Below are 25,871 nucleotides of genomic sequence, written 5' to 3'. Positions count from 1 at the left end.
GACAGGTTGCCTTCCCAGTGACCCAATTTATGACATTTAGTGAATCCCCAAATATCTGAATTGTGTTGATATTTCTGTGAATAAGCCAACATAAGAGGTAGCGCAGAGCAGATAATTCAGCATAATTATTTGTGCCTGTACCCAGTCCAACAGAAGCTTTTATAGAGTGATTCGGATTGATATGAATGCACAGGCCAGCTCCCGCCCTGTTGTTTTGGGAAGCCCCATCAAAGAAACCACCAGGAATGCCTTCCTGTATGTTGATTTGATTTTGGTTTGGTTTTGGGTTCTTAACCTCAGGGGGCGGTAAGGCAGAGTAGATAGCAGCTATATTAATAGCAATGACTGAAGGAGGGGTGTCCTTATCTTGGAAGAGACTTTTGTTTCTTGCAAGCCATATACCCCAGCAGAAAATAAGAGGCAAATTTCTTAAGTTTCCCTCCGGATAGGCATGCCACCATCTCCTCCAGGCTGTCTCCAAGGGTTCAATCCCCCACTGAGCTTGTATCTTTAGCATACCAGTGGCCTCCTCCCATATCTTTCTTGAAACAACAAAGTTTATGAAAAGATGACTAATGGTTTCATCTTCAGACTTGCAAAGGGGGCATCTACCAGGCCCAACCAAGAACCTAGCTTGTAAGATTTACCATGTTGGGATCTTCCTTTTTAAGATGCACCAAAGAAGAAGCCTGGCCTTAGCTGGACTTTTGAGTTTCCAGATGTTTTTGGCCCACCAATCCGGAACCCCCCAACCTTTCTTTCCCATTAAGAAAAGGTAACCATCTTTTGGGGAAAAATTCCCTGATTTGCTTTGTGCCCACATCAAACAATCAGGTTCATCTTTTATCCTGACATTTGTACGTTTTAATTCTTTGATGAAACCCTCCCACTCAAACTTCCATCTGACATTTAACCCCAATTCTACATCATCCTTCCAAGCCTGGCCCCATATAGTAGACTGCCCAACCTTCTCCACCTGATTTAATGCTGAAATACCTTTACTTTCCAAGTGTCTGAGAAGCCCTGGTGATAAGGCATAAGATTCGTTGCATCCGACCCATGGATCTCTGCCAATCCTTACCTTTCTTCCATCTCCAACTTTCCAAGCTAATCCTTGCTCGATCACTGAAAAGGCTTCCACCGTGGCTTTCCAAATGGCAGATATATTTTTTGTCTTCTTATTTCGACTCCGAATCCAGTCTTCCATAGGGATAGGATCGATGTATTTTCTTTTCACCACCCGTGTCCATAAATTTTCCATAGTTATCAGCCTCCATCCAGATTTCGCTGCTAATGAGAGGCAGAAATCAGGAAATCTTTTAATGCCCCACCCTCCCCATTCTTTTGGTCTGGCCACTTTGTCCCATGCTACCCAGGGTAGCACAGAGGACTCCTTTGATCCCGCCCATAAAAATCTGCAGCAAATTCTTCTGATTTTTTCCATTACGCCTTTGGGGATCCAAGTTAGTGCAGCCCAATAAACCGGAATGGCTATCAGAACTGATTTAATAAGGGTCAGCCTACCAGCTCTGGAAAGCCATCTGAAGCTCCAATGTGAGATTCTAGATTCAATCTTAGCGATAAGCCAATTCCAATCCTCTTTTTTGTAACCTGCTGGCTTTAACCAAAAATAGAGGCAATAGTTGCTTGGCGGGGGGAGTCATTTATGACCTAGGAGGAAATATTGTAAATACTTTATCTTGGAAACTTGGCATAACCACAAAAAATCATTACTATTTACTATTGGGGTTCAAACTTGCATCCTTTCTCAACATCATGACTTTGAATACCGTAGGAGACTCCAAAAACATTATATTTCATTTGTGTCTAGGCACTTTACCCTCTAATTTGTCATTGAAATCTATTTTGCTCAAAATCCACCTATTCCTTCTTTCCCTTTCCAAAATTTGTTTTATTCACACTCCTTAATCCAACAACTCCTTTGTGGATTTGTAAATGAATGAGGGAATTTTCAAAAAAATTGGGGACCAATTCATCAATGAGAAATGTTCCATAAATCGTATTCCATGACAAGACTCACATTAAATCAATTCCATCAATTCATGAATCACGTGTATGAGATCCATCCTAGAAATATCATGCAAAATTCATCCTATATATCATCACATATATCTTCATTATCACTCTCTCTTGATCATAATCCCCTTTGCATAACCCCTTGGTTTGAGGTGGTATCTTGCATGAATATTTTACGATGGCTATCTAGTCAAAACATGGCATTGTGTGGTCTTTGGCCCAGCTAGTATATGTTATAACCAATTGTAATTTAATTCCTTCAAAACCCTTGTTCTCTTGTAAATTATTTTTCGCCTCCCTTGTCTCTACTCCCTATATGCCCCCACCTTCTCTTGTGCCCTCCTTGTTACTACTTTGTTCCTCTTTGATTAACATCTCTCTCATGTCCTTTCATATCCTTTCAATTGTCAAGTCTACTTTGAATTAGCTAGAAGATGATTTTATTGACCTTTGCTCCTCGTCACTCACCTAGAATATTCAATTGGAAAACCTCACAATATGAATAGAAATGATGATGGATTTATTGATTCAACATCGAGATAATATTCTCAAATTCCATGATGAAATTGATGCAATCAATAGCCATCTATAGGACATCAATGCACCTTGGCATCAAAATTTCATGTGGTTTTAACTTTTCTTCCATTGGGTATTTTGATTCATCTTATTTACCTTAGGTGAATTCTACTCTTCCAGACCTTAATGAAGCAACTCTTGGGAGTTCTTATACAAATCCATAATCTACTACTAATACTCCCTCCATGGGTTTAACTTGAATTTTTTCTTTCATATCAATGTTCTCAAGTGTATCTCTATATACACATCGTCAAGTTTTTTTTTTTTGAACTTTAATATCTCTACTTTATAAGTAATTAATGTATTTTTAGAGCCCATAATTAATGTATCTCTCATTTTGAAGGTTATACTTGCTTATGTACACTTGTAGTATTCATTAAGATGCAATTTTAACAATTTAGTACAGGTCTTCCAATTATTGTGAAGAGGATATTCCATAATGTTAAGAATTTTGTAGATATGTCGTATATGATCTCCCTTATATTTTCCTTCTATATATTTTAGGTTTGGATAATCCCTATTCTACCTTAAACGGTGAATGTGTTTCAATTTCTTCTCTATGTATTTGCCTTTGAGATTTTGGTAGAGGTTGTATCAAACCCATTTATTTCAGACAAAGTGAACTATATTACTTTGTAGAATTTTTCAGTTGTGTTAAAATGTGCCCCCCTCCCACCTACCCCATCTCATAGATAAAGAATTATTCAAGTGCTCATCTTGTTTTTATGAATTCTAATAGGTTTTTAATCTATTGAAACTGGAGCAAATGACTCTTCACATCTCCTTTAGTATGGAATGAAATCGTCTTTTAAAGTTTGTTGGTTTGTCATGTGTTCTTTCTTTCATTCATCTTATGAAGTTGTGTTTGATAATACACTTATAGTATTTAATGAAGGAAAATACATGTTATGAGTAAATTTGGTTAGCTTATGATACTTGCAGTTATATTTATTTTCTTCGTATTAATGATTGAGGCTACTTGGTTCTTTCGTAAGAAGCACTATGCTTTAAAAGAAAATAAACAATTTAAAATATTTTTCTATGAGTGAGTATATTTTGATGGGGTTTCCTATTTAGAAATTCCCCATTACACATTGAAATAACATAATAAAATATGGGAACTCAAGACGAAGAATGACACCTCTATGAAAAGTGAGGGATTCCTAAGACCTTATCATGACCTCTCTAATGTTGGTCCCTTTTTCTTGGTAGGAAAAGGATGTTAACATAAGGCAAGGAGTATCTGAACATATTCACTATGCTATGACTTATGAACATTATTTGAACTTTGATTTTGTATTGGCTAATAAAATGAACCACATTCCTCCCAGAAAATGACTATTTGAATCCTCAATAATGGTCGACCCAAACCCCATCTATGTATTTATATTTGATTTTTTTTATTGTATGATGTATTAAATGATAAATTTTTTGTATGTAATGATATTATAAATGCATGGTACATCGTCATCCTAATATTTGTTGTTAGGCATAAGTATGAAATCCTTTTCCACATGGAGGGTGGAGGGCTAAGGTATGCTCCCCCTTCTTCATTCCCTTTATTTGTTGTGTAAAATATGGTATATTATGGTGTTCTTTTGACTACAATAGCATTCATTCTTGAAAATGGAGGACTAAGGTATGATCCCCTTCTTCATTCCATTTATTTGTTCTGCACATGAACGTATATGGGGGTATTCTTTTGACTACAATAGTATTCATTCTTGAAAATTGAACTTTTTCCATGGGAAATAAATATAACATATCTCTGTTATGGTGTTTAGATGCCTAGCTATCATGGCAAATTGGCTCAATAATTTTGAGAGGCAATTAATGGTAGAAAATCTAGTTTTCATGTTGGATAATTCTTCAAAAAATGCATCCCATAGTGAATCTAAGTCCATTTTGGATTCTTTGTTCTCATGTTGGTGCTCCCCTTGTGGCCTTCCAAGCCTACCTTTCTTGGGTTATTCCATGGATCTCAAGGATATTTTTTCTTTTACCATGGAAAACTCTTTTCTCCATTACAACCCTTGAGCTCTAATTATCTAGGGACATCAAGCTCAAGATTGTTAATATGGAGCAGAAAATCAGTTGGAAACAATAGAAAATTCCCAAGGAACAACTAGATTTAATTTAAATAGTTGATCTACAATTTTGGATTTTGTTGGTCCAAGGAAACAAAGATTGAGAAACTTACTAAATTCTAACAACTCAACAAATTTTTCATTTCTTAGATTTTAGACAATCATGGTAATCCTCACTTAACTCTTTAGCATAAGATTCATTCATTAGAAGTTTGACATGTTATGTAGTAAGCTTTTCCATTGAAAATTCTTTGATTTCTTTGCTATATTGTGAAAATTCCAAAACTAGAATCCTATTGCAGCAACTGGAATTAATTCTCTAATTTTTAATTAATTTAACAATTTATCTGGTACGAAAAATATTGAATAAATCACATTGGAACCTTCACAAATAAAAAATGCGGAAATAATAGCGCTGGAAATTGAGAAAATTCTAGCACACACACATGAAAATAAACTCCATTGTTTTTGGAAAAATGTCCCCGGTAAAACCCAACGCGGGAAAACAGGTGCAGCATATGAGGGTTTTATTTTATTATGCAACAATGAAATCTAAGTACAATCTATGGATTCCCAACTGGAAATCCAAACAAAAAGAAAATATGGACAAAATAATTTCAGGGAATTACCCTTCCTCCACAAGCAACCCTAACACAAAATTTCTTCAGAAACTCGTCCTTCTAGACCCTCTGCACCAGCCTCTGCATAGACCCTATGATGTCAAACCTATGGACTATCTCTGATGAAGTCAATTTTCCTATCTCTGTTGAGGAAATCACTTCTCCAACACTCTGGACCCTTTGCCTGGCCTCTGGAACTGAAAATGAATTTCTCTCCAGCAAAATCAAATTGGTTCTAAAGAAACTGTGTTGCCTCACTAGGAATAACTCAACCCCTTGTTGTTGCCTCTCTAGACGTGGAAAAATTCCTTTGGATCACTGTCCCTTCCCCTCACTGACCCTGTTTCGATCTATGGATTTCTGGAAACTACTGCTGCTCCCTCAAAATCGATCTGCGAAGAAAATCGAACTACAAAAGTATCTTCTCCAAGTGCCCATCAACTTCCTCTTATAATCCACTGTTGGAGCACCAACGAACAAGATTAAAACTTAATCAATGACTAGGATCGTCTTGGAGTCGATCCGTGTGAGTTTCTATATGATTCGCACCTTGAATTAATTAATCATATTCCCTAATTTTAGACTTAGGAAATATTTAAAAATTGGTTAATAATCAAATTAAGTCATCTCTAGGTGGAATTTCTAGAAACAATTTCTGAGTTTTGGATATCTCATATATTATAGCCTCTCCACCAAATTTCATGGCTATAACACATATGATAATATGGAAACTAACACTCCCTCTTAGCAAGAATTGTGTTCTCTCCAACTAGTGCTCAACAACTCATGTTGCAATATGTTGCATCCTACTACTACAACACCATGTTTCTATATCACCTTTGTCACACTACTGATGTTTGACCATACTGCCACCAACCACTGCAAAACTCTAGTGTTGCATCTTTATTTCTATTGACATTGCCATATTTTTTCCAACACTACATTTGCATTACAACTCCCTCATATGTTTCTGTTTCAACTGCAACTACTGCAACTGAAAAGCATCCAAAATACTGAACCAACTGTGTTAAGTATGATGGATCTATCTCCTGAGTCCCTAATTGCTACTAGCATTTGCACGGAATAATTTACCCTACTGCTAACTTTTCACTGAGCCACCTACTTTGTTGTCAACATTGCACTGTGCTCCTTAGCATCAGTGAAAATATGAGCTGCAACTACTCCCTCTAACTACTGGAATCACTTTCCTAGGAAAATCAAATTTTCTACACCACTGCAACCGAAAATCGAATTGTTGGCCCAATAATTCGGCCTGCCTGTCTGAGCACTTCATTGCCTCAAGAATTTCAACCTGCTACTCCCTCTGAACAATAAAATTCTTTCTCCACTTTTGAGCTTCCTAGCTAATCATTCACGCTTTGATACCATGTGAAAATTTCAAAACTGGAATCCTATTGCAGCAACTAGAATTAATTCTTCTAATTGTTAATTAATTTAACAATTTATTTGTTATGAAAAACACTGAATAAATCATATTGTAACCTTCACAAATAAAAAATGCGGAAATAATAGCATTGGAAACTGAGAAAAATCTAGCATACACACATGAAAATTAACACCGTTTTTTTTGGACAAAAGTCCCCGGAAAAACCCAACGTTGGAAAACTAGTGCAGTAGATGAGAGTTTTATTTTATTATGCAATAATGAAATCTCAGTACAATCTATGGATGCCCAACTGGAAATCTAAACAAGAAGAAAATTTGGGCAAAGTTATTTAAGGGAATTACTCTTCCTCCACAAGCAACCCTGACACAAATTTTCTTCAGAAACTCATCCTTCTGGACCCTCTGCATTGCTTTGCATAGAACCTATGACATCAAGCCTCTAAACTGCCTCTAATGAAGTCATTTACTATCTCTAATGAGGAAATTTCTTCACCGGCACTCAAGACCCTCTGCCCAACCTCTAGAAATGAAAACAAATTTCTCTCTAGCAAAATTGAATTGCTTCTGAAGCAACCGCATAGTCCTCTTCACTACCTGACTGGGAATAACTTGGCTCCTTGCCGCTGCCTCTACAAATCTAGAAAAATTCATTCGGATGACTGTCTCTACCCCTCACTGACCCTGCTTTGATCTCTGGCTTTCTGGAAACTATTGTTGCTCTCTGGAAATCGATCTTCCAAGAAAATCGAACTACAAAAGTAATTTCTCCAAGTGCCCATCGAATTCCTCTTATAATCCATTGTTGGAGCACAAACGACCAATATTAAAAGTTAATCAATGGCTAGAATAATCTTGGAGTTGATCTATTTGAGTTTCTAGATGATTCACACATTGACTTAATTAATTCTGATTAAAGACTTGGGAAATATTTAAAAACTAGTTAATAATCTAACTAAGCCATCTCTAGGTAGAATTTCCATAAAGGATTTATGGGTTTTAGTTATCTCATGTATTTTATCCTCTCCACGAAATTTTGTGGCTGGTACTCATCTGATGCTACAAAAACTAACATATAGGTTATGCAAGAACCATCACTCCTCAAATTAATCTTGGCTAGCTATGAAGAACCACGTCATTGAATTCCATTTAGATGTGTATGCATTTGGAGTAGAAATATCTTGAATAGGGAAGTCCCAAAGCATCTTGAGGCTTCCTAGTTCCATTTTCCTTGTTTCTCTTGCTACTAGTGTAGGGAACATGCATCTATCGTATGCTCTTCTAATATTAGGTGAAGCTCACAATAGAGTAGTAGGTTAGTTTGATGAGTCTTTATAGTTTCAAACTATGATACTACTATCTGTGTTGCCTTAGTTTCTCTAATAGAATTCCTTAAGATATGATGTCTATATATTTTTTATTTATTTTATAAATATTAAAGATTAACTAGCTTATTAGAAAAGAAAACATTTATTTAATATATGTAATATTACATATTTATATTTGTAATTGGATTTTAAATTAATTTAAATAATATGATTTTATTATTAATATTTTTAATTATATAACAATAAATCAGTATGGATTCTAATTTCAATTTTTTATCCGATTTTATCATAATATATTGACAAATTGTCTTTTTATTTTACAATATATTTTTTCTGATTATCCAAAATAATTTGTCAATTAATTGAATTTATATTAAGTGACGGGAAGAAATAATTATTATATAAACAACCCACTAAGTAAAAAATGTAACTTTAATAAAATATTTTAATGAAAATTGGCTTAGACAATTACGCTCGAAATAAGAAATCTATACTGCTTTATTGCATCTTAGTCTATATATAAACTTTTCAATGATATGAGGGTTTTAGTATTAATCCCTTGGCTTTATTATTCCCTTGGGTTTATAATATCAAACCCTTGGATTTATTAATCTAAGGGTTGAACCATGGTTGAGCACAGTCCAACGTCGCATTGTAATAAAGATTGTCTCAATATGAAAATCAATCTTCGTCCACCATGGTCCAAAATCGCATTGTGACAAATATTGTCTCAATATGAAAAGCAATTGCAGTCAACCATGGTCCAATGTCGCATTGTGACACGCATTGTCTTAATTTGAAAATTAACCATGGTCAACTACGATTGACATTGTTTATTTTAGGGTTTATAATATTTATCTTAGTATTTATATGTACCTTGGGTTTATAATACTAATCCCTTGGATGTAATATTATGCCCTTGGGTTCATCATCTCTTGGGGTTTTAGCATTAATCCCTTGGGTTTTAGTATTAATCCCTTGGGTTTATTATTCTCTTGGGTTTATATTATAAATCATGATCAACCATGGTCAATCATGGTCAACCAAGGCTAACCATCTTTTGTAAAATCAAACATGTTCAAACATGGCCAATCATGGTCTACCATGGTCCACTGCCACACTGTAACAATCATTGTCTCAATATGAATATCAACCTTGGTCCAACATTGCATTGTAACAAAGATTGTATTGATATGAAAATAAATCATGCTCAACCATGGTCCAACATCACATTCTGACATTGATAGTCTCAATATGAAAATCAACCATGGTCACCTATGTTTATTTTAGGGTTTCTAATATTTATCTGAGGGTTATATACCTCGAGTTTATAATATTAATCTCTTTGGTTTAAAATTAATCCCTTGTGTTCATAATCCCTTGGGACATTAATCCCCTAGGTTTATAATATCAAACCCTAGGATTTATTAATATCCCATGGGTTCAACCATGGTCAAGCATTATCCAACATCGCCTTGTGACAAAGATTGTCTCAATATGAAATCAATCATGGCAAACCATGCTCAATCATGGTCAACCATGGTATTTCATGGTCAATATGAAGATCAACCATGTTCAACCACTGTCAACCATGGTTAACCTATAGAAATTTCTACAAATCTAGCTCTGATACCATGTAGAAATAACTTGTAGATTCAAATTTCATATTGTAATATGCTAAAACAATTGACTTGAATCTACTTTACTCATCAACGGAAACAATAAACGATCAATGGAATCACGAAGCATATAAGAGAAAGAATTCAATCACACATAACACAATAATTTTCTGGGCAAAGTCATAGCTAAAAACCTCTGTTATCTGTGTATTACATTAGTCAAAGAATCCGGATGAATACAATATACTCTTCTTAACCTTAAGCTCAACCTACACAAGTATTTTCTATCCTTTTCCTCACCAAATGACTTTGGTCAATACTTAGCCAAATTTCCAAGCCTTCAAACTTCTAATTCCTTGCGTTGTTCCCTTGGGAATTAGCCTCTATTTAATGTGGAAATTCCTCAATTATGAGTTGTGCAATCCTCATAGGTCTTCCTCTGACTGCATACACCAGTTTAATTTAGATAATTTTATAATTGATAGTATACTATCCCTGAACTCCAATCTCAACTGCTTCTTTCTCTCATCTAACATGCATGAGTTAATTATGATTGAATCTTCAATTTACTAGTTGATCACTACAGGTTACACCCCACTATAGTAAGTTACACCCCACTACTGCAAGTTACACCCCACTTTTGCAAGTCACACCCCACTACTATAAGTTACACCCCACTACAGTAAGTCACACCCCACTACTGCACATCACACCCCACTGCTGCACGTCACACCCCACTATTGCAGATTAGACCTCACTACTGAATCTCCCATTAATTCTTCCATCAATTGGAACTAGTTTAACTGACTTTAACTCAATTGGATTGAATTAAATAATTACAACTCAAAATAAACTCAACTATTGCTCCTAATTGTAGGAGACACTCTACATGACTCTAGTTAGACCCTCAACTCAAATTAACTGAGAAAAGTAAGTAAAACTAACTTAGTTAACTATTACAAGTTGTCATGAGATATGGAATTACAATTTAATTCAAAGACACATAAAATTAGGATGTTTTTTCTTGATGCTATTTTTAACATTTCTTGTTTCTATTTTCAACACAACTAGTCACCCATGTTCCTACATTGCATTGTGAGAAAGATTGTCTCAATATGAACATCAACCATGGTCAACCATGGTCACATTTTGACAAGGATTGTCTCATGGTCCAACGTCACATTATGACAACCATGGTCAACCATGTCCAACATTTCATTGTGACAACCATGGTTAACCATGGTGTAGCATTTCATTGTGACAAATAATATCTCGATATGAAAATCAATCTTGGTCAACCATGGTCCAACATTGCTTTGCGACGAAGTTTATCACAGTATGAATATCAATCATGGTCAACCATGATCCAACACCACATTTTGTTTGTAATATTAATAATCCCTTTGGTTAATAATATCTTTTTTTGCTGAAGCAAGAGTCGAACCTTCATATTCATTAAAACAGAAAAATATTTACATAGAATAAAACCATCCACATGTTAACATGGATATTGAAACAAACACTACTTTCTAGAAAACCTAGGATCACGAGTTAAGAGTTAAAACTCCAACCCTAATCCAAAAAATTACACCACCCAAAATGGCAACAAGTGCCAAGGCCACATAAGCAACTCGACCAATTTGAAAAGGGAGGAGAAAGCCTGTTAAATTTTGCCTTCAAAACACTTAGCTCCCACCAACTGCAGCGGAGTACCTCGTAGAGCCAAGGTTCTGTTATGAAACCAGCTCAAGAAAAGATAGAAAAGAAAGATCAACGCCTTAGAATTCAGCCTCTTCGAGGGGGAAACCTCCTTTACATTACATAAATGAACAATTCTTGGATGATACAAATGACAAAACCTCCTTTCTATATATAGGAGTCTAAGGAGTCACAATATAATCCAACCGACCTAACAATAATAATATAAAGCCACAAAAATAACAATAGAGGGATTCTATGGGGCACAAAAATAACAATATGGGGGTAATAGGGGCACAACAATATAAATAAGGGGTATAACTACAATAGTAATGGGGTAATCACTAGTATTATAGGGACCCAACATGCCCCTCTCCTTCAAAAAAGTGTTGTCCTCAACGCTTGAGTAGTTCTGGATACTTCTGCATAAAATTTTCATCCTCCCATGTGGAATCTTCAGCAGGTAAGTTCTTCCACTTGATAAGATACTCTGAAATTGATCGATTTCGTAGCTGTCGAGTTCTTGTTTCTGTGACTACTTCTGGTTCCAATGAATTTTTCCTTCCTCGTCAAGTTTTGGAAATATTGTTTGAACTGGGAGCTTGTCGCCTATAACCTTCTTTAAACATGAAACATGGAAAATGGGGTGCAATCGAGAAGCTGCAGGAAGCTCCAATTTGTATGCCATAGTACCAATCTTTTGCAACACCTTCTACGGACCATAATACTTTGGTGATAATTTATTATCCTTCTTAGCTTGCTTTAGGGACATTTTCTTATATGGTTGTAGCCGTAGGAATACCCAATCACCTACATCAAAACTTCTTTCACTGCGATGTTGATCTGCCTGTTGCTTCATTCTGTTTTGTGCCAACACGAGGTTATCCTTTAAGAGTTGGAGGACTTGTTGTTGATGTTCGATGTGATGTTCCATTGCCTGAACCTTAGAATTTTCTCTTAAATATGATGTGATGGATGGTGGTTGGTACCCATAAAGTGCCATAAATGGGGTCATTTTTGTTGTTGTATGGAAGAAAGTGTTATACCACCATTCAGCCAGAGGCAACCATTTGACCCATTGTGTCTGTTTATCAGATACAAAGCAACGAAGATATCCTTCCAAACATTTGTTTACTATCTTAGTTTGCCCATCAGATTGAGGATGATAAGATGAGCTATGAGCTAACTGAGTACCAAGACAAGAAAATAATTTTGTCCAAAAATTTCCAGTGAAAATGGGATCTCTGTCACTTACAATAATCTTTGGGTTTCCATGTAGCTTTTGAACTGTTTCCATAAATGCAGTAGAAACTGTACTGGCTTTAAATGGATGTGATAATGCACAAAAGTTTGCATACTTGGTAAGTCTGTCAACTACCACCATGATGACACTCTTTCCCTCAGACTTGGGTAAACCTGTGATAAAATCCATTGAAACCTCCTCCCAACGTTGGCTTGGAATGGATAAAGGTTGTAATAGACCCGGTGTCTTAATTGTTTCAACTTTATTTTGTTGGCAAACCAAACATTCCGCCACAAACTTTTGAATATCTGATTTAAGGCCATCCCAAAAAAATTCCTTCTTAACCCTGTGGTAAGTCTTTAAAAATCCTGAGTGCCCTCCTAAGGGAGAAGTGTGCAATTCCATAAGAATCTTTTGTTTTAGCTGGGAATTCTTACAGAAGTATAAGCGATCTTTGTACCATAACGAATCATTTTGCCAGCTAAATGTATCAGAAGTACTGGAATCTTGTTGTAGCTTTCGAATAAGTGCCCACACTTCTTCGTCATTCTTCCATTCCTCCTTTGCTTCGTTTATCCAATCTGGTTGGATAATAGAAATGGCACACAACAATGCTTCCATATCCTCATCCTTTCTTGAGAGTGCATCTGCCACCACATTTTGCTTCCCTTTTTTGTAGATGATTTCAAAGTCATAACCCAACATCTTTGTGACCCACTTTTGTTGCTCTTCAAAGGATAATCTTTGTTCTAAAAAGTATTTAAGGCTATCATGATCTGTTTTTACCTTGAAGTGTCTTCCCATTAGGTAGGGTCGCCATTTCTTAAGTGCATGGAGTATTGCCAACATTTCCTTCTCATAAATAGCTTTGCTTAAAAACTTTCCCTTGATTGGACGACTTTCAAAAGCAATGGGTCTTTCATCTTGCATTAGAACAACACCAATTCCATTTCCTGAAGCATCACATTCCACAATAAAGGTTTTTGTGAAGTCCGGTGTAGCTAAGACCGGTGCTTGGCACATTGCCTCTTTAAGATGTTTAAAGGCCTTTGTTGCTTCCGGAGTCCATGAAAATGAATCTTTCTTCAATAATGTTGTTAGAGGTGCTGCTATTCTCCCATAATTCTTAACGAACTTGCGATAATACCCTGTCAACCCAAGAAATCCTCGCAGATGCTTTATGGATGTGGGGATTTTCCATTCCTTAATGGCTTTAATTTTGTTAGGGTCTACCTTAACTCCTTCATGAGATACAATATGACCCAAATATTCCACCTCCTGGACTCCAAAGAAACATTTGGATCTTTTTGCATATAATTGCTTCTCCTCCAATAGTTGTAGCACCCTATCAACATGTTCAACATGATCCTTCCAAGACTTGCTGTAGATTAGTATATCATCAAAAAATACTAACACAAATTTTCTAAGGAATGGTTTGAAAATTGAATTCATCAAACCTTCAAATGTTGAAGGTGCATTGGTAAGGCCAAAAGGCATGACCAAAAATTCATAATGACCCTCATGAGTTCTAAATGTTGTTTTCAGAATGTCTTCAATCTTCATTCTGATTTGATGATATCCCGAACGAAGATCCAACTTGGTGAAGTAAATTGATCCATGCAATTCATGATCCGGATTTAAACAGGAACGCAACAAATTACAGAGATAACCATATACACAAAGATGCAGCGGAAATAATACTTCATTTCATTAATGGAAAATACTGAAATATGCTTACAACCAGAAATGGAAATAAACCAGCTAGGGTGATGGTAGCTTATCTCTGAGAAGAGATGTGATGGCTACATGCCTCTGAACTGTATTACAATGAGGCTTGAAGGCCTATTTATTGTTGAGAAACAATGGAAAACCCTTAACATTCCAAAACCTAACCCTAGGAGATGAAACGCTAAACTGTGGGCCCCGTTTGGGGTAAATTGGTACATCAACTTCCCGGGGTCGTAACTTTGGCATATGATCTCCGTTTGACGCGTACAATAGCTCATTAGAAAGATCTATCCGAGCACTATCATTGTTGGAACGGGCAACATCGGTCCATTCCACATCAGTCCATTCCATGGACCCATGTTGCCCCCGGATTCCCCAAAAAACGTCGTTTAGGGCCTAAAAACGGCTCCGGAAGTTCAGGACCCGAAAAACTGCTAAAAATAGTAAGTTGTGCAACAATTAAGGAAACTGAAAATGCTGAGAAAGACAATGGTGGGGGTCCAGGTGGACTTGGTAGGTGGCCACCAATATCCACCTGGATCATTCCTCCCCCCTCAGGAAGCAATGGTCCCCATTGCGTTGAGCTCCTCCATGAGATGAGGAAACTTTTGTTGAACTTGTTCCCTGGTGAGCCACTTGCCTTGCTGAAGGAGTTGGCCTGCTTTGACAACTCGATACAGTTGGATATTCTGTTGGCGAGTGTTCTTGATCTGTGTGTCCATGATCCGATCAGTTGCAACTTGTTCCATGCAGTCAGGATTTAATTCTGTGGGTTTGAGCTGTTCTGCAATGTCGGATGTGTCTAGCAATGGTGGAAAGTATGGCCGAAGGCAGTCCACATTGAACACTGGGTGCAGGCCAAGGAATGGGGGAATGCTAAGCTCAAATGCATTGTCTCCCATAGCCTTAGTAATGGTGTAAGGACCATATCGGAGTGGTCTCAATTTCCAATAGGCTCCAGTAAGGCGTTCCTTTTGCAAATGCAACCAGACTTTGTCGCCCACCTGAAACTTGTGTGGCACCCGGTGTTGATCATGTCGCTGCTTGTACTTGGCATTTGATTTCTCAAGAATGTCATGGACCTGCTGGCGAATATGTTGGATGCGCTCAATGAAGCTGGTGGCCTTATCTGTTTCAGACTGGACATGAGCTGAATTCATGTGAGTAGCTGCAAGTGGCATGGCCACATCAATGGGGCATAGTGGCTGGAATCCCAAACCCACCTGAAAAGGGCTATGGCCAGTGGAGCTGTGAAGAGCTCGGTTGTAGCTGTGCTGAACATAGGGGAGGCTCTCGTCCCATGTGCTTGGATGCTTTGAGTTATACATGCGCAGAATGTGCACAATCATCCTGTTGACAACCTCTGTCTGGCCATTAGTTTGAGGATGGAAGGCTGTGGACTTCGTGAGTTTGGTGTCCAGCATTGACCAGAGACTGGACCAAAATGTGCTGAGAACCCGACTGTCCCGATCTGAGATGATAGACTGTGGGATCCCAAAGTGTACCCACACTCGTTCAAAGAAGAGTTTAGCAGTGGCTTCTGCTGTGATATTCTTCTTGCAGGCCACCATAATGGCCATCTTCGAGAACCTGTCGATGACCACAAAAACACAGTCATTTCCATGCTTAGTGGAAGGAAGGCCTGACATGTAATCCATGGAGATGGATTCCCAAGGTCGACTAGGGGTAGGCAACGGGGTATAGAGGCCGTGCTTCTTAATGGTCGGCTTGGCAATGGCACAGGCAGTACATGATCGGATGTACTTCCCAACATCCTGTCGAAGATTCGGCCAATAGAAATAATTTTGCAGTACTGCCACTGTTTTCTCGACCCCGAAATGCCCAGCAGCCCGACTGTAGTGTGCTTCCCAAATCATCTTGGCACGCTCGCTTGAAGGAACACAAAGGTGACCGAGGTGGCATAATAGGGCATCGTGGAGGTGAAAATCTGCAACATGCTGACCCTCCAAGAGTGTCTGCTATGTGTGGCCGAATTTTGGGTCGCTTTTGTAGAGAAGTGGCCAATCAGAAGTCTCGTGCCCACAAGAGTTGAGCATGGTGGTTAGCGCCATGATCGGTGGCCGACTGAGGCAATCTGCAACATTATTGGTGCTGCCCTTTTTATACTTGATATTCAAGTGAAACTGTTGCAGGTATGTAGACCACTTCTGATGGCGATCATTCTGCAATTTCCCTTGGGTTTGTATGAACTGCAGAGGTCGGTGGTCTGTGTGGATGACCGTTTCCTTCCCCAAAATGTAATGCTTCCATTGTCGGCAGGCCTGTACAATGGAATACATCTCTTTATCATAAGTGGGGTACTTCCAGACTGTGTCTGAAAGTGTTTCACTGTGATATGCCACTGGATGTCCATGTTGAGTAAGGACTGCCCTAATAGCATAGTCAGAGGCATCTGTCTCGACCTCAAATGGTTGTTGTAAATCTGGTAACGCGAGCACTGGTGTCGTGCACAGGCGATCCTTCAACTCCCTGAATGCCTTCTGTTGAGATTCAGACCAAAAGAATTTTGCTTTCGCCCCGCCCTTGGTGACTTGACTCAAGGGCCAAGAAATATGAGAAAACCCCAACACAAACCTGCGATAGAAGTTGGCAAGGCCTAGAAAGCTACGGAGCTCTGTTAGAGTGGTTGGAGAGGGCCAATCCCGAATGACTTGGATCTTGGCTGGATCGACATGCACCCCCTGTTCATCAATGATGTATCCCAGATACTGAACCTGGGTCATGCCAAAAGTGCATTTCTCCAAATTGGCACATAGCTTGTGTTGCCGCAGTGTTTGGAGAACCTGTCGGATGTGGTGGAGGTGCTCTTCCCAACTCTGGCTGAAGATCAGAATGTCATCCAAGTACAAAGGAGTTGGTGAATGGCTGCAAGATGTCATCCATTAGCCTCATAAAGGTTGCAGGAGCATTCGTCAATCCGAAAGGCATGACCAACCATTCGAAGAGGCCCTCCTTGGATTTGAAGGCAATCTTCCACACATCGGAGGGTTCGATTGGTACCTGGTGATATCCTGACTTCAGATCGATCTTGCTGAAATATTTCGCCCCCTTTAGTTGGTCTAGGAGGTCATCAATCTGCGGGATCGGGTACCTATTACGGACAGTGATCTGGTTCAGCGCCCGATAGTCAATACAGAGTCTCCACGTCCCATCCTTCTTCTGTACCAACACGATCGAGCTCCCACAGGGCGATGAACTCGGACGGATGTGACCTTTCTGCAGGAGCTCCTGAATCTGCCTCTTGATTTCATCGTTCTCCAGAATGGAGCGCCGATAAATTGGTCCACTGGGTAGCGGCGCACCTAGGGTCAGATCGATGGAGTGCTTGACTTGACAGTGCAGAGGAACCCCTGCCGGGGAGGTGAAGATGTCCTCGTACTCCTCCACAACCTTGTCCATCTGTAGTTGTCGTGCAGAGGGACCCCGTTTGGAGGCCGCGACCACTGTCTTCTTCTTTCCTTGAGGGCGTATCATTAGGAAAACAAATTTCCTGGTTTTGGAAATGATTTTACTGCATTGTTTTGCAGTAATCAAAGAGATGGCGGCAGGTGGTGCTACCTCTGGTATACTGAACAACTTATTTCCCAATGTAATAATAATAGCACGGGGCCTTGATTCATACACAGCATGTCGCTTCCATAAGTATGGTTGTCCTAGTAATACATCACAAACTTCAAGGGGAGCAATGTCACACAATACCTCATCCGTGAAGGGCTTGATGTTGTATGGAAGGCGACACTGCCGGCTCACGCGAAGATCTCGTCCTTGGTGGAGCCACCCGATGGTGTATGGTTGTGGATGTGCTGTGGTCGGTAAGCCCAACCGCTTCACGACCTCTGCCGAAATGAGGTTCTTTTGACTCCCGCTATCAACAATGAACTGTATCGGGGAGCCCTTTACCCACATCTGGGAGTGGAAGAGACGCTCCTCCTCCTCTGGATCTTCGGGTTCATTTTTCTGGATCTTCACGGTAGCAACAGTGGCGCTGGGATCCGCATCAATCATCTGCTTCCCTTTTTCATACCCGTTATCGGGTTCTGACTCAGAGTCGGAACATGCATCTGATTCTGAAACCTTTAGCTCAGCCACCAGTGACTGCTTGGCCCGACACTCACTTGTGTTGTGAGTGGAGCTCTTATGGAACTCGCACCATTTTCCAGTGTCCTTTCTCGGCTTCGCGGCGTTGTTCTTTGCTTGCAGCTTCGGCTGGTTGTCTTGGGCTGTCCCGCCTTGGCTTTGTCCTTTGTTCTGTGGTTTAGGGGCACCTTTCCCCTGCTTTGGATTCGCAGATCCAAAGTCTCGCTTCTTTTGTTTAAACTTCTGCTCGACCTTGACGGCATATCGGTATGCTACGCCAAGCGAGGGGATGTTTAGGAATTGTATTTCTTCCTGGATGTACTTGTGCAGACAACCACGGTATTTGAGTATCAAATGTTGCTCTGAATCCTTCATACCCAACTTTGTGCGAAGGGTATGGAAAATATTGGTGACTCCGGCACGTCTTGGTCCCTTCCCTGCCGCAGCGTGGTCCACTTTATGTATTCATCCTCATAGCTTCCGACAGGGTAGTACTGCTCCTTGATGGCATCCCGGAATGAATCCCAGGTGGGTGCGGCTGAAAATAGTGAGCCAGTACTTTCATCCTTCTGCTCGCAGTAGGTTTCCCACCAGTCCTTGACGTGGGGGGCTGCTTTGAGAAGAGCAAAAACAATCTTTTCCCGACTCGAAAATTCATGAACAGAAAAATAACCCTCTAGCAGATTTAACCATTTATCTACGGCATCTGCGTCTATCTAACCCTCGAATATGGGGATTTCAAAATTAACTTGTACCTTAAAGGGTGTGGTGTTTCCAGAGTAGCTGCTGGAAGCCGATGCGTTGCTTCTGGGTAGCCGCTGAAGGATCTGGGCAACGCTGTCCATCATCGCGTTCCGTTGTCGCTCGAGGGCTTATTCGAGCAAGATTTTGATGGGATCTCCTGCCCCCTCGTCTTTCTTCTCGTCCGCCATGGGAGGCCGTCGGGATTTGCGAGGCTGGTCTTGCAAAGGTTCAACCAGTTCAAGCCCTAACTCCTTATATCCCGACCTTGTTGGGGACATGCAAAGAAAAACAGAGAAAAAGCAGACCGCTCTGATACCACTGATCCGGATTTAAATAGGTTTGCAACAAATTACAGAGATAACCATATACACAAAGATGCAGCGGAAATAATACTTCATTTCATTAATGGAAAATACTGAAATATGCTTACAACCAGAAATGGAAATAAACCAGCTAGGGCGATGGTAGCTTATCTCTGAGAAGAGATGTGATGGCTACATGCCTCTGAACTGTATTACAATGAGGCTCGAAGGCCTATTTATTGTTGAGAAACAATGGAAAACCCTTAACATTCCAAAACCTAACCCTAGGAGATGAAACGCCAAACTGTGGGCCCCGTTTGGGGTAAATTGGTACATCAACTTCCCGGGGTCGTAACTTTGGCATATGATCTCCGTTTGACGCGTACAATAGCTCATTAGAAAGATCTATCCGAGCACTATCATTTTTGGAACGGGCAACATCGGTCTAGACCCATGTTGCCCCCGAATTCCCCAAAAAACGTCGCTTAGGGCCTCAAAACGGCTCCGGAAGTTCAGGACCCGAAAAACTGCTAAAAATAGTAAGTTGTGCTACAATTAAGGAAACTGAAAATGCTGAGAAAGACAATGGTGGGGGTCCAGGTGGACTTGGCAGGTGGCCACCAATATCCACCTGGATCAATTCATCCAGTAATTCATCAATGACAGGAATGGGGAACTTATCTTTAATAGTGAGCTTGTTGAGCTCCCTATAATCTAGACACATGTGCCATGCTCCATCCTTCTTGTGCACCAATACTACTGGAGCTGAGAAATAACTTTGACTCAGTTGAATTATACCAGCCTCTAGCATTTCTGCAACCATACGTTCAATTTCACTTTTTTGGACATAGTGATATCTGTACGGCCTGATGTTTGGAGGAACACTTCCTGGAATCAGATGAATAGCATGATCATGATCACGCATAGGTGGGAGGCCTTTGGGAGTCTCAAATACCTTGGAATGATTGTCCAAGACTTTCTGGAGATCTGGAGAAATAGATGATTCCAATGTGGAAACATCTAGCGAACATAATTGTGCAATTACACCTCTTTGCTCCTTTTTTAGAAGCTTTGTCATGCCATTAGAGCTGATTATCTTTCCTGGTTTCCCTACAATACCCATTAATTGAACTTCCTTTCCTTCCATAGAAAATTTCATGAAAAGTTCTTGAAAATTAAAAGCTATTGTACCCAAGGATTGTAGCCATTGGACTCCTAGTACAACATCAGCACCTCCCATTGGAATGGAAAGCATTGGGCTAGTCAATACATATTCTCCCATGGATAGCTTGATATTATGGCACTTTCCAAAACAATTTATTGTTCCTCCATTTGCAATCATCACTTGACACTCTGGTGCTGGATATAGGAAGAAATTCAATTCTTTTGCTACCCTACAATGAATAAAATTGTGGGTGCTTCCTGAATCAATCAACAATATTACCTTTTTCTTCTTGATTTGTCCTTATATCTTGATGGTTTGAGGAGTGGTAATTCCCGCCAATGCATTACAAGATATGGTCGGATTTATTTTTTCTTCATCTAGGCTTTGTTCCTAGAATATATCCTCTTCTTTTGACCTTTCTTGCTCCTTTTCTTCTTCCTCTTCACAATCTATGTAGAATAATTTCTTCTCAGCACACTTATGACCTTTTGTGTATTTGCTATCACAATTGTAACAAAGCCCTTTTGCTCTTTTCTCTTCCAATTGTTGTGGTGTCAACCTTGTAGGTTGTGGAAGACTACGGGCAACAACACTTCCGTCTTTATAGTTGTGAATGGTATGCTTCCTAGTTGCCATAATTTTGCTTTCCATTTTTCTTGCTAACCTGAATGCCTTCTCTAATGAATCAGGTTCCCAAAGGCACACATCATGTTGGATATTATCCTTTAAAGACCCTATGAACACATCAATCCTATGCTCCTCTGGAATATCTTTTACCCTTATGTTCAATTTTTGGAACTCCTCAATGTGCTCCATTATTGAACCCTTTTGTTTGAGACTTATCAATTGGCTAAAAAAAGTGTTGCTTTTTGTATCCTCATAATGTGCTATCAATTCTTCCGTAAAAATTGCCCAAGTGATAAATTGTTTACGAGAACAAAGCCATTGATACCATACAAACTGATTTGGTTCCAAATATAAAGTTGCCATACGTACCTTTTGTGTGTTTTGCACATTATTGATATCGAAGAATTGCTCCATCTGTAATATCCATGTGGCGGGATCCTTGCCATCAAACTTCCTCATATCGATTTTTGGAACATGGTGAGTCTTCGATCCAACATTAGAGTCTATGGAATCATGATTAACATTTATTTTGTTCTCATCATGAGTTTCCTTTAGTACTCTTTCACCCTTAGTGACCATTTCTTGTAGCAACTTATTCATATTTATCTTCAATTCTTCCATCTTATCATCCATGCCATCAATTTTAGCGTCCATGCCATTCACCTTAGCTTCCACGCCTTTCTTTAAACAGTCCATATTAGCTTCTAAACCTTTCTTTAAACCATCCATCTTAGCTTCTACATCTTTCTTTAAACCATCCATCTTAGATTCTGTTCCTTTTTGTGCAAGGGACAGTTGTTGCACTTGGTCTTGTAATTTTGATATATCATGTTGCATTTCTTCCTCTTCTTCATGAGTCATGCTAGAGCTTTCAGGTTCCTTACTAGGTGTTTGCATTTTCTTTCCTCGGGGCATCAGTTACCAATAATAATGCTCTACTATGCCCTTTGAATTCCTTCAAAATAAATTTTCAAACCAAGCTTAAGCAAAAATTTAAAAAAATCTACACACCGTTTTTCACTTTGTAGGAGCTTGATATTGCCTCTGATGTATCTCTGTACTTTCCAATCATCTAGTTCCGAAATTGTGACCTATAGTAGCTCTCTGTGTCCTCTTTCCAATGCCACCAGTCTGATCCAAATTGGATTCTCCAAGAAAGAGTTATGTACAATCTCCCAAGATGACCTGATTATAGACCTTTCTAGAAGAGTGAACTTGTATGAAGTGCTACGTGTACAATTTTCGACCTTTGGTTCTGAAACAGATATACAGGAAACTACAGTCCGTCCTCTTTCTGTACCTTCTTACAAAATTTCAATCTGATCCCTAGAGAGAAAGTTATGACGATTTTCCCTAGGTCACCTGTTTTGAATGTAATTAAGGAGTCTGCAAAAAGACCAACTTCCTCAGAGCATATCTCCGCAAATATCGCGCGAAAAGATCTGAAATTCGGACCCAAGGTTCAACGCGATTTCTTCTCAAATGGGTTTTTTTTGCGACTTCTGAAACATCACAGAAAAAAGTCATAGCGAAAATGCCACGATGACCTGTTTGGAGCAGCGAAACCCTAGAATCCAAAGCTCTGATACCAAATGTTATGAAACCAGCTCAAGAAAAGATAGAAAAGAAAGATCAATGCCTTAGAATTCAGCCTCTTCGAGGGGGCAACCTCCTTTACATTACATAAATGAGCAATTCTTGGATGATACAAATGACAAAACCTCCTTTCTATATATAGGAGTCTAAGGAGTCACAATATAATCCAGACGACCTAACAATAATAATATAAAGCCACAAAAATAACAATAGAGGGATTCTATGGGACACAGAAATAACAATATGGGGGTAATAGGGGCACAACAATATAAATAAGGGGTATAACTACAATAGTAATGGGGTAATCACTAGTATTATAGGGACCCAACAGGTTCCCACCAAAAAACCGTTTGGAAGTACTATTGAACGCGACAGTTTCCTGACCGTCAATCCTCCCGAATTGATCCAACAGTGGAGGTGAATATCGCGCTGCCTAGAAGTCCACCCTTTAACCATGAGGCCCCAAAGACAAGCTCGATAGATCACAGTCGTAGATCCGCTAGACTTGATCCTATGACAGAGGATCATATCGCACCGAGCAAAGGAGTTGTTGTTTAATGTGCGATAAGGGTGGAGAACAAAACCGCCCCACAGCCACGTGTCACCCAAGGAGTGTGATCGCTCCCAAATTTTGAAAACCACTTCCCACCCGAGAGGCCCCCGATATACCAGAAACCACTCTACTAGCGAAATTGCAACGTTTGACAGCGTGTTAGGAATATTCGTTTCTCCGTTGGAATCCGGGTTCCAGCAACTACCACTTTCACTATTGCCACTGTATGTGAGCCTGAGCATCGTACTACCCCTTCCCTCCAAACAACTACTCTGGTAGCAGACTCCTCCTGGAAACATGAGAATAAACGAGAAAGGTAAAACTTGCACCTCATAAATCAACCAAATTATTGGATAGAGCTTCCATTGTTTTGGTGCAGTACACCATCATATCCTCGACTGCTTGGGTGTTACACTGATCCATGAAATTATCCTGAGGCAACCTATGCCCGCTCATCGTAACCCTATACCTGGTGCATTTCACACCTTGATTAGCCAGTAGATCAGCAAGTTTATTGGCCTGCCTTCGCACATGGTTAAAATTGACCGTGCGTAGGCCTTTGAGGTGGATCTGGATCCTTTGGAAGACCTGTATCAGCGTCCAGTGTTTTGAAACCTTCTCCGGCTCCAAGCCCCAACTAATTTTTTTGACTGTGTTAATAATAATCTCAGAGTCAACTTCGATAATGACATTCTGCCGATTATCCTACACCAGGAGATCTAAGCACTGCTCCATAGCCATGGCTTCTGCCATGTTGTTTGTAGCTCTACCTAAATGTGCATGGAAGATGGAAAGGATGTTACCAGTATCATCCCTTAACACCCCTCCAAATCCTGCACTTCTCGGGTTGCCTTTAGAAGCCCCATCTATGTTATATTTTAGAAAGTCCAAAGGGGGAGGATGCCAGAATTCCTGCTTAGAAACCATAGCCAACACCCTCATGTTCGGGCCTTGCTAAGCCCCTGCATTCCCAACAGTCCCAGAATCTTCAAGTCAGCAACTGAGGGTTGATTTTTGGGGGTGTTTTGCACTATGGTACCCACTGTCTCTTTAAGTTGAGTCAAAGTCTGCTTCAAAAGACACTGAGGGGATATTTTTTCATTTTTGAAAATTCTCTTATTCCTTTCTTTCCAGACATTCCAAATAATGAAGCTAGGGGTAAGAGCCCATGCAACACCAAGAATTTCATTATCTGAGTAATTATTTCTCCACCTGGTTAGGGTGTTGAAGATGCACCCTTTGTCTCTATCACTCCTTTGGAAGATGTTAGCAAAATAATCCCACAAACTAGAGGTAAATATACAATTATTGAGGAGGTGTTCCATTGTTTCTTGTTGGGCTTCACAGAGCTGGCATCTAGAAGGCCCCAACACACCCCTTTTTCTTATGTTATCCCAAGTCAGAATTCTCTTATGATAAACAAGCCACATGAAGAGTTTAATCTTCATCTAGCCTTGATGCCTCCATAGATTCTGCATATTCTATACAGAACAAGTGAGTCCATCTCAAGGAGTTTGTGCTTAGCTTCCTTAAGATTAAAGGTACCCTGATTGTTGTTGCCCCACCTCAATTGGTCATGCCCCCCAGTCACTAAGATCTTCCTTTGTTCCAGTATCCTCATGAGAGCCTCAGCATTAGTTTTCAAGGGGTTATCTTCCCCATAAATCAAATTTCTCCACCTTCTCCATTTACTTTCATTATTATTTTGGTCCCAAAAATCTTTGACATGTGTTAACCCCTTGAAATTTGTCTCTCTTTTGAGGTCCAGAAATAGTTCATTTAGCAGTATTGGTTCTTGTTGCCATTTATCTTCCCAAAAAAGTGCCAAATCCCCCTCTCTAATTTCCCAAAAGCTATTATGTTGAACTTAGCCTCTGTTCTCCTAGGCCTTATTCCAGATGTATGAGCCCTTTATATTGCCAGACATCCTTATATGATCATTATTGTCCCAAGTACTGGCATATTTTTCTGTCCAGATACTAGCCCACTGGGCCTTTGGTTCTTTGACCCATCTCCACCATAACTTAGCTCCTAAAGCCTTGCTTAGAACTTCTGGATCATCCAGACCCAACCCTCCTTGAATTTTGGGTTTGCAAATCTTTTCCCAAGCAACTAAGGCCCATTTATTTTTTTTCTCCCCTTTTCCCAAGAGAAAGTCTCTTTGAGTAGTTTTGATTTGCTGTAAAACTCCTTTAGGTACAGGGAGTGTTGAAAGCATAAAAAATGGGATAGATTGTAGAATAGCCTTTGTAAGCACCAACCTGCCCGCCAAGTTTCAAGATCTGATGGTCCAATTCCTGATTTTATCCTGCATCTTATTAATCACTGGTTCCCAGATACTCTTATGAAGAGGTTTAGCAGTAAGGGGGATTCCCAAATATTTCGAAGGAAGAGAATCTCTTTGAAAGCCTAGAATTCTGGAGATATTCCTTTGTATAGCAATATT

At 39.5% G+C, this 25,871-nt stretch overlaps 1 protein-coding gene across 1 annotated transcript; it reads right to left on the bottom strand.

Moving 5' to 3' along the window:
- Nucleotides 1–643: 643 nt before the first annotated feature.
- Nucleotides 644–1,444, bottom strand: LOC149165100 (uncharacterized). Its single transcript, XM_089429708.1, has one exon. The coding sequence runs from the start codon at nt 1,442–1,444 to the stop codon at nt 644–646; it is 801 nt and encodes a 266-aa protein (XP_089285834.1).
- Nucleotides 1,445–25,871: the final 24,427 nt, after the last annotated feature.

The sequence above is a fragment of the Pinus tabuliformis genome, chromosome 5_1 (genome assembly GCF_031772625.1).
Source record: "Pinus tabuliformis cultivar Carrire ecotype Pingquan chromosome 5_1, CPIR1, whole genome shotgun sequence".
NCBI lineage: Eukaryota > Viridiplantae > Streptophyta > Pinopsida > Pinales > Pinaceae > Pinus > Pinus tabuliformis.
This window is presented reverse-complemented; position numbering and strand designations above follow the sequence as displayed.

What these genes read in the sequence shown, in the direction of transcription:
- LOC149165100 (XM_089429708.1), bottom strand. Translation starts at nt 1,444, where the DNA reads ATGGAAAAAATCAGAAGAATTTGCTGCAGATTTTTATGGGCGGGATCA.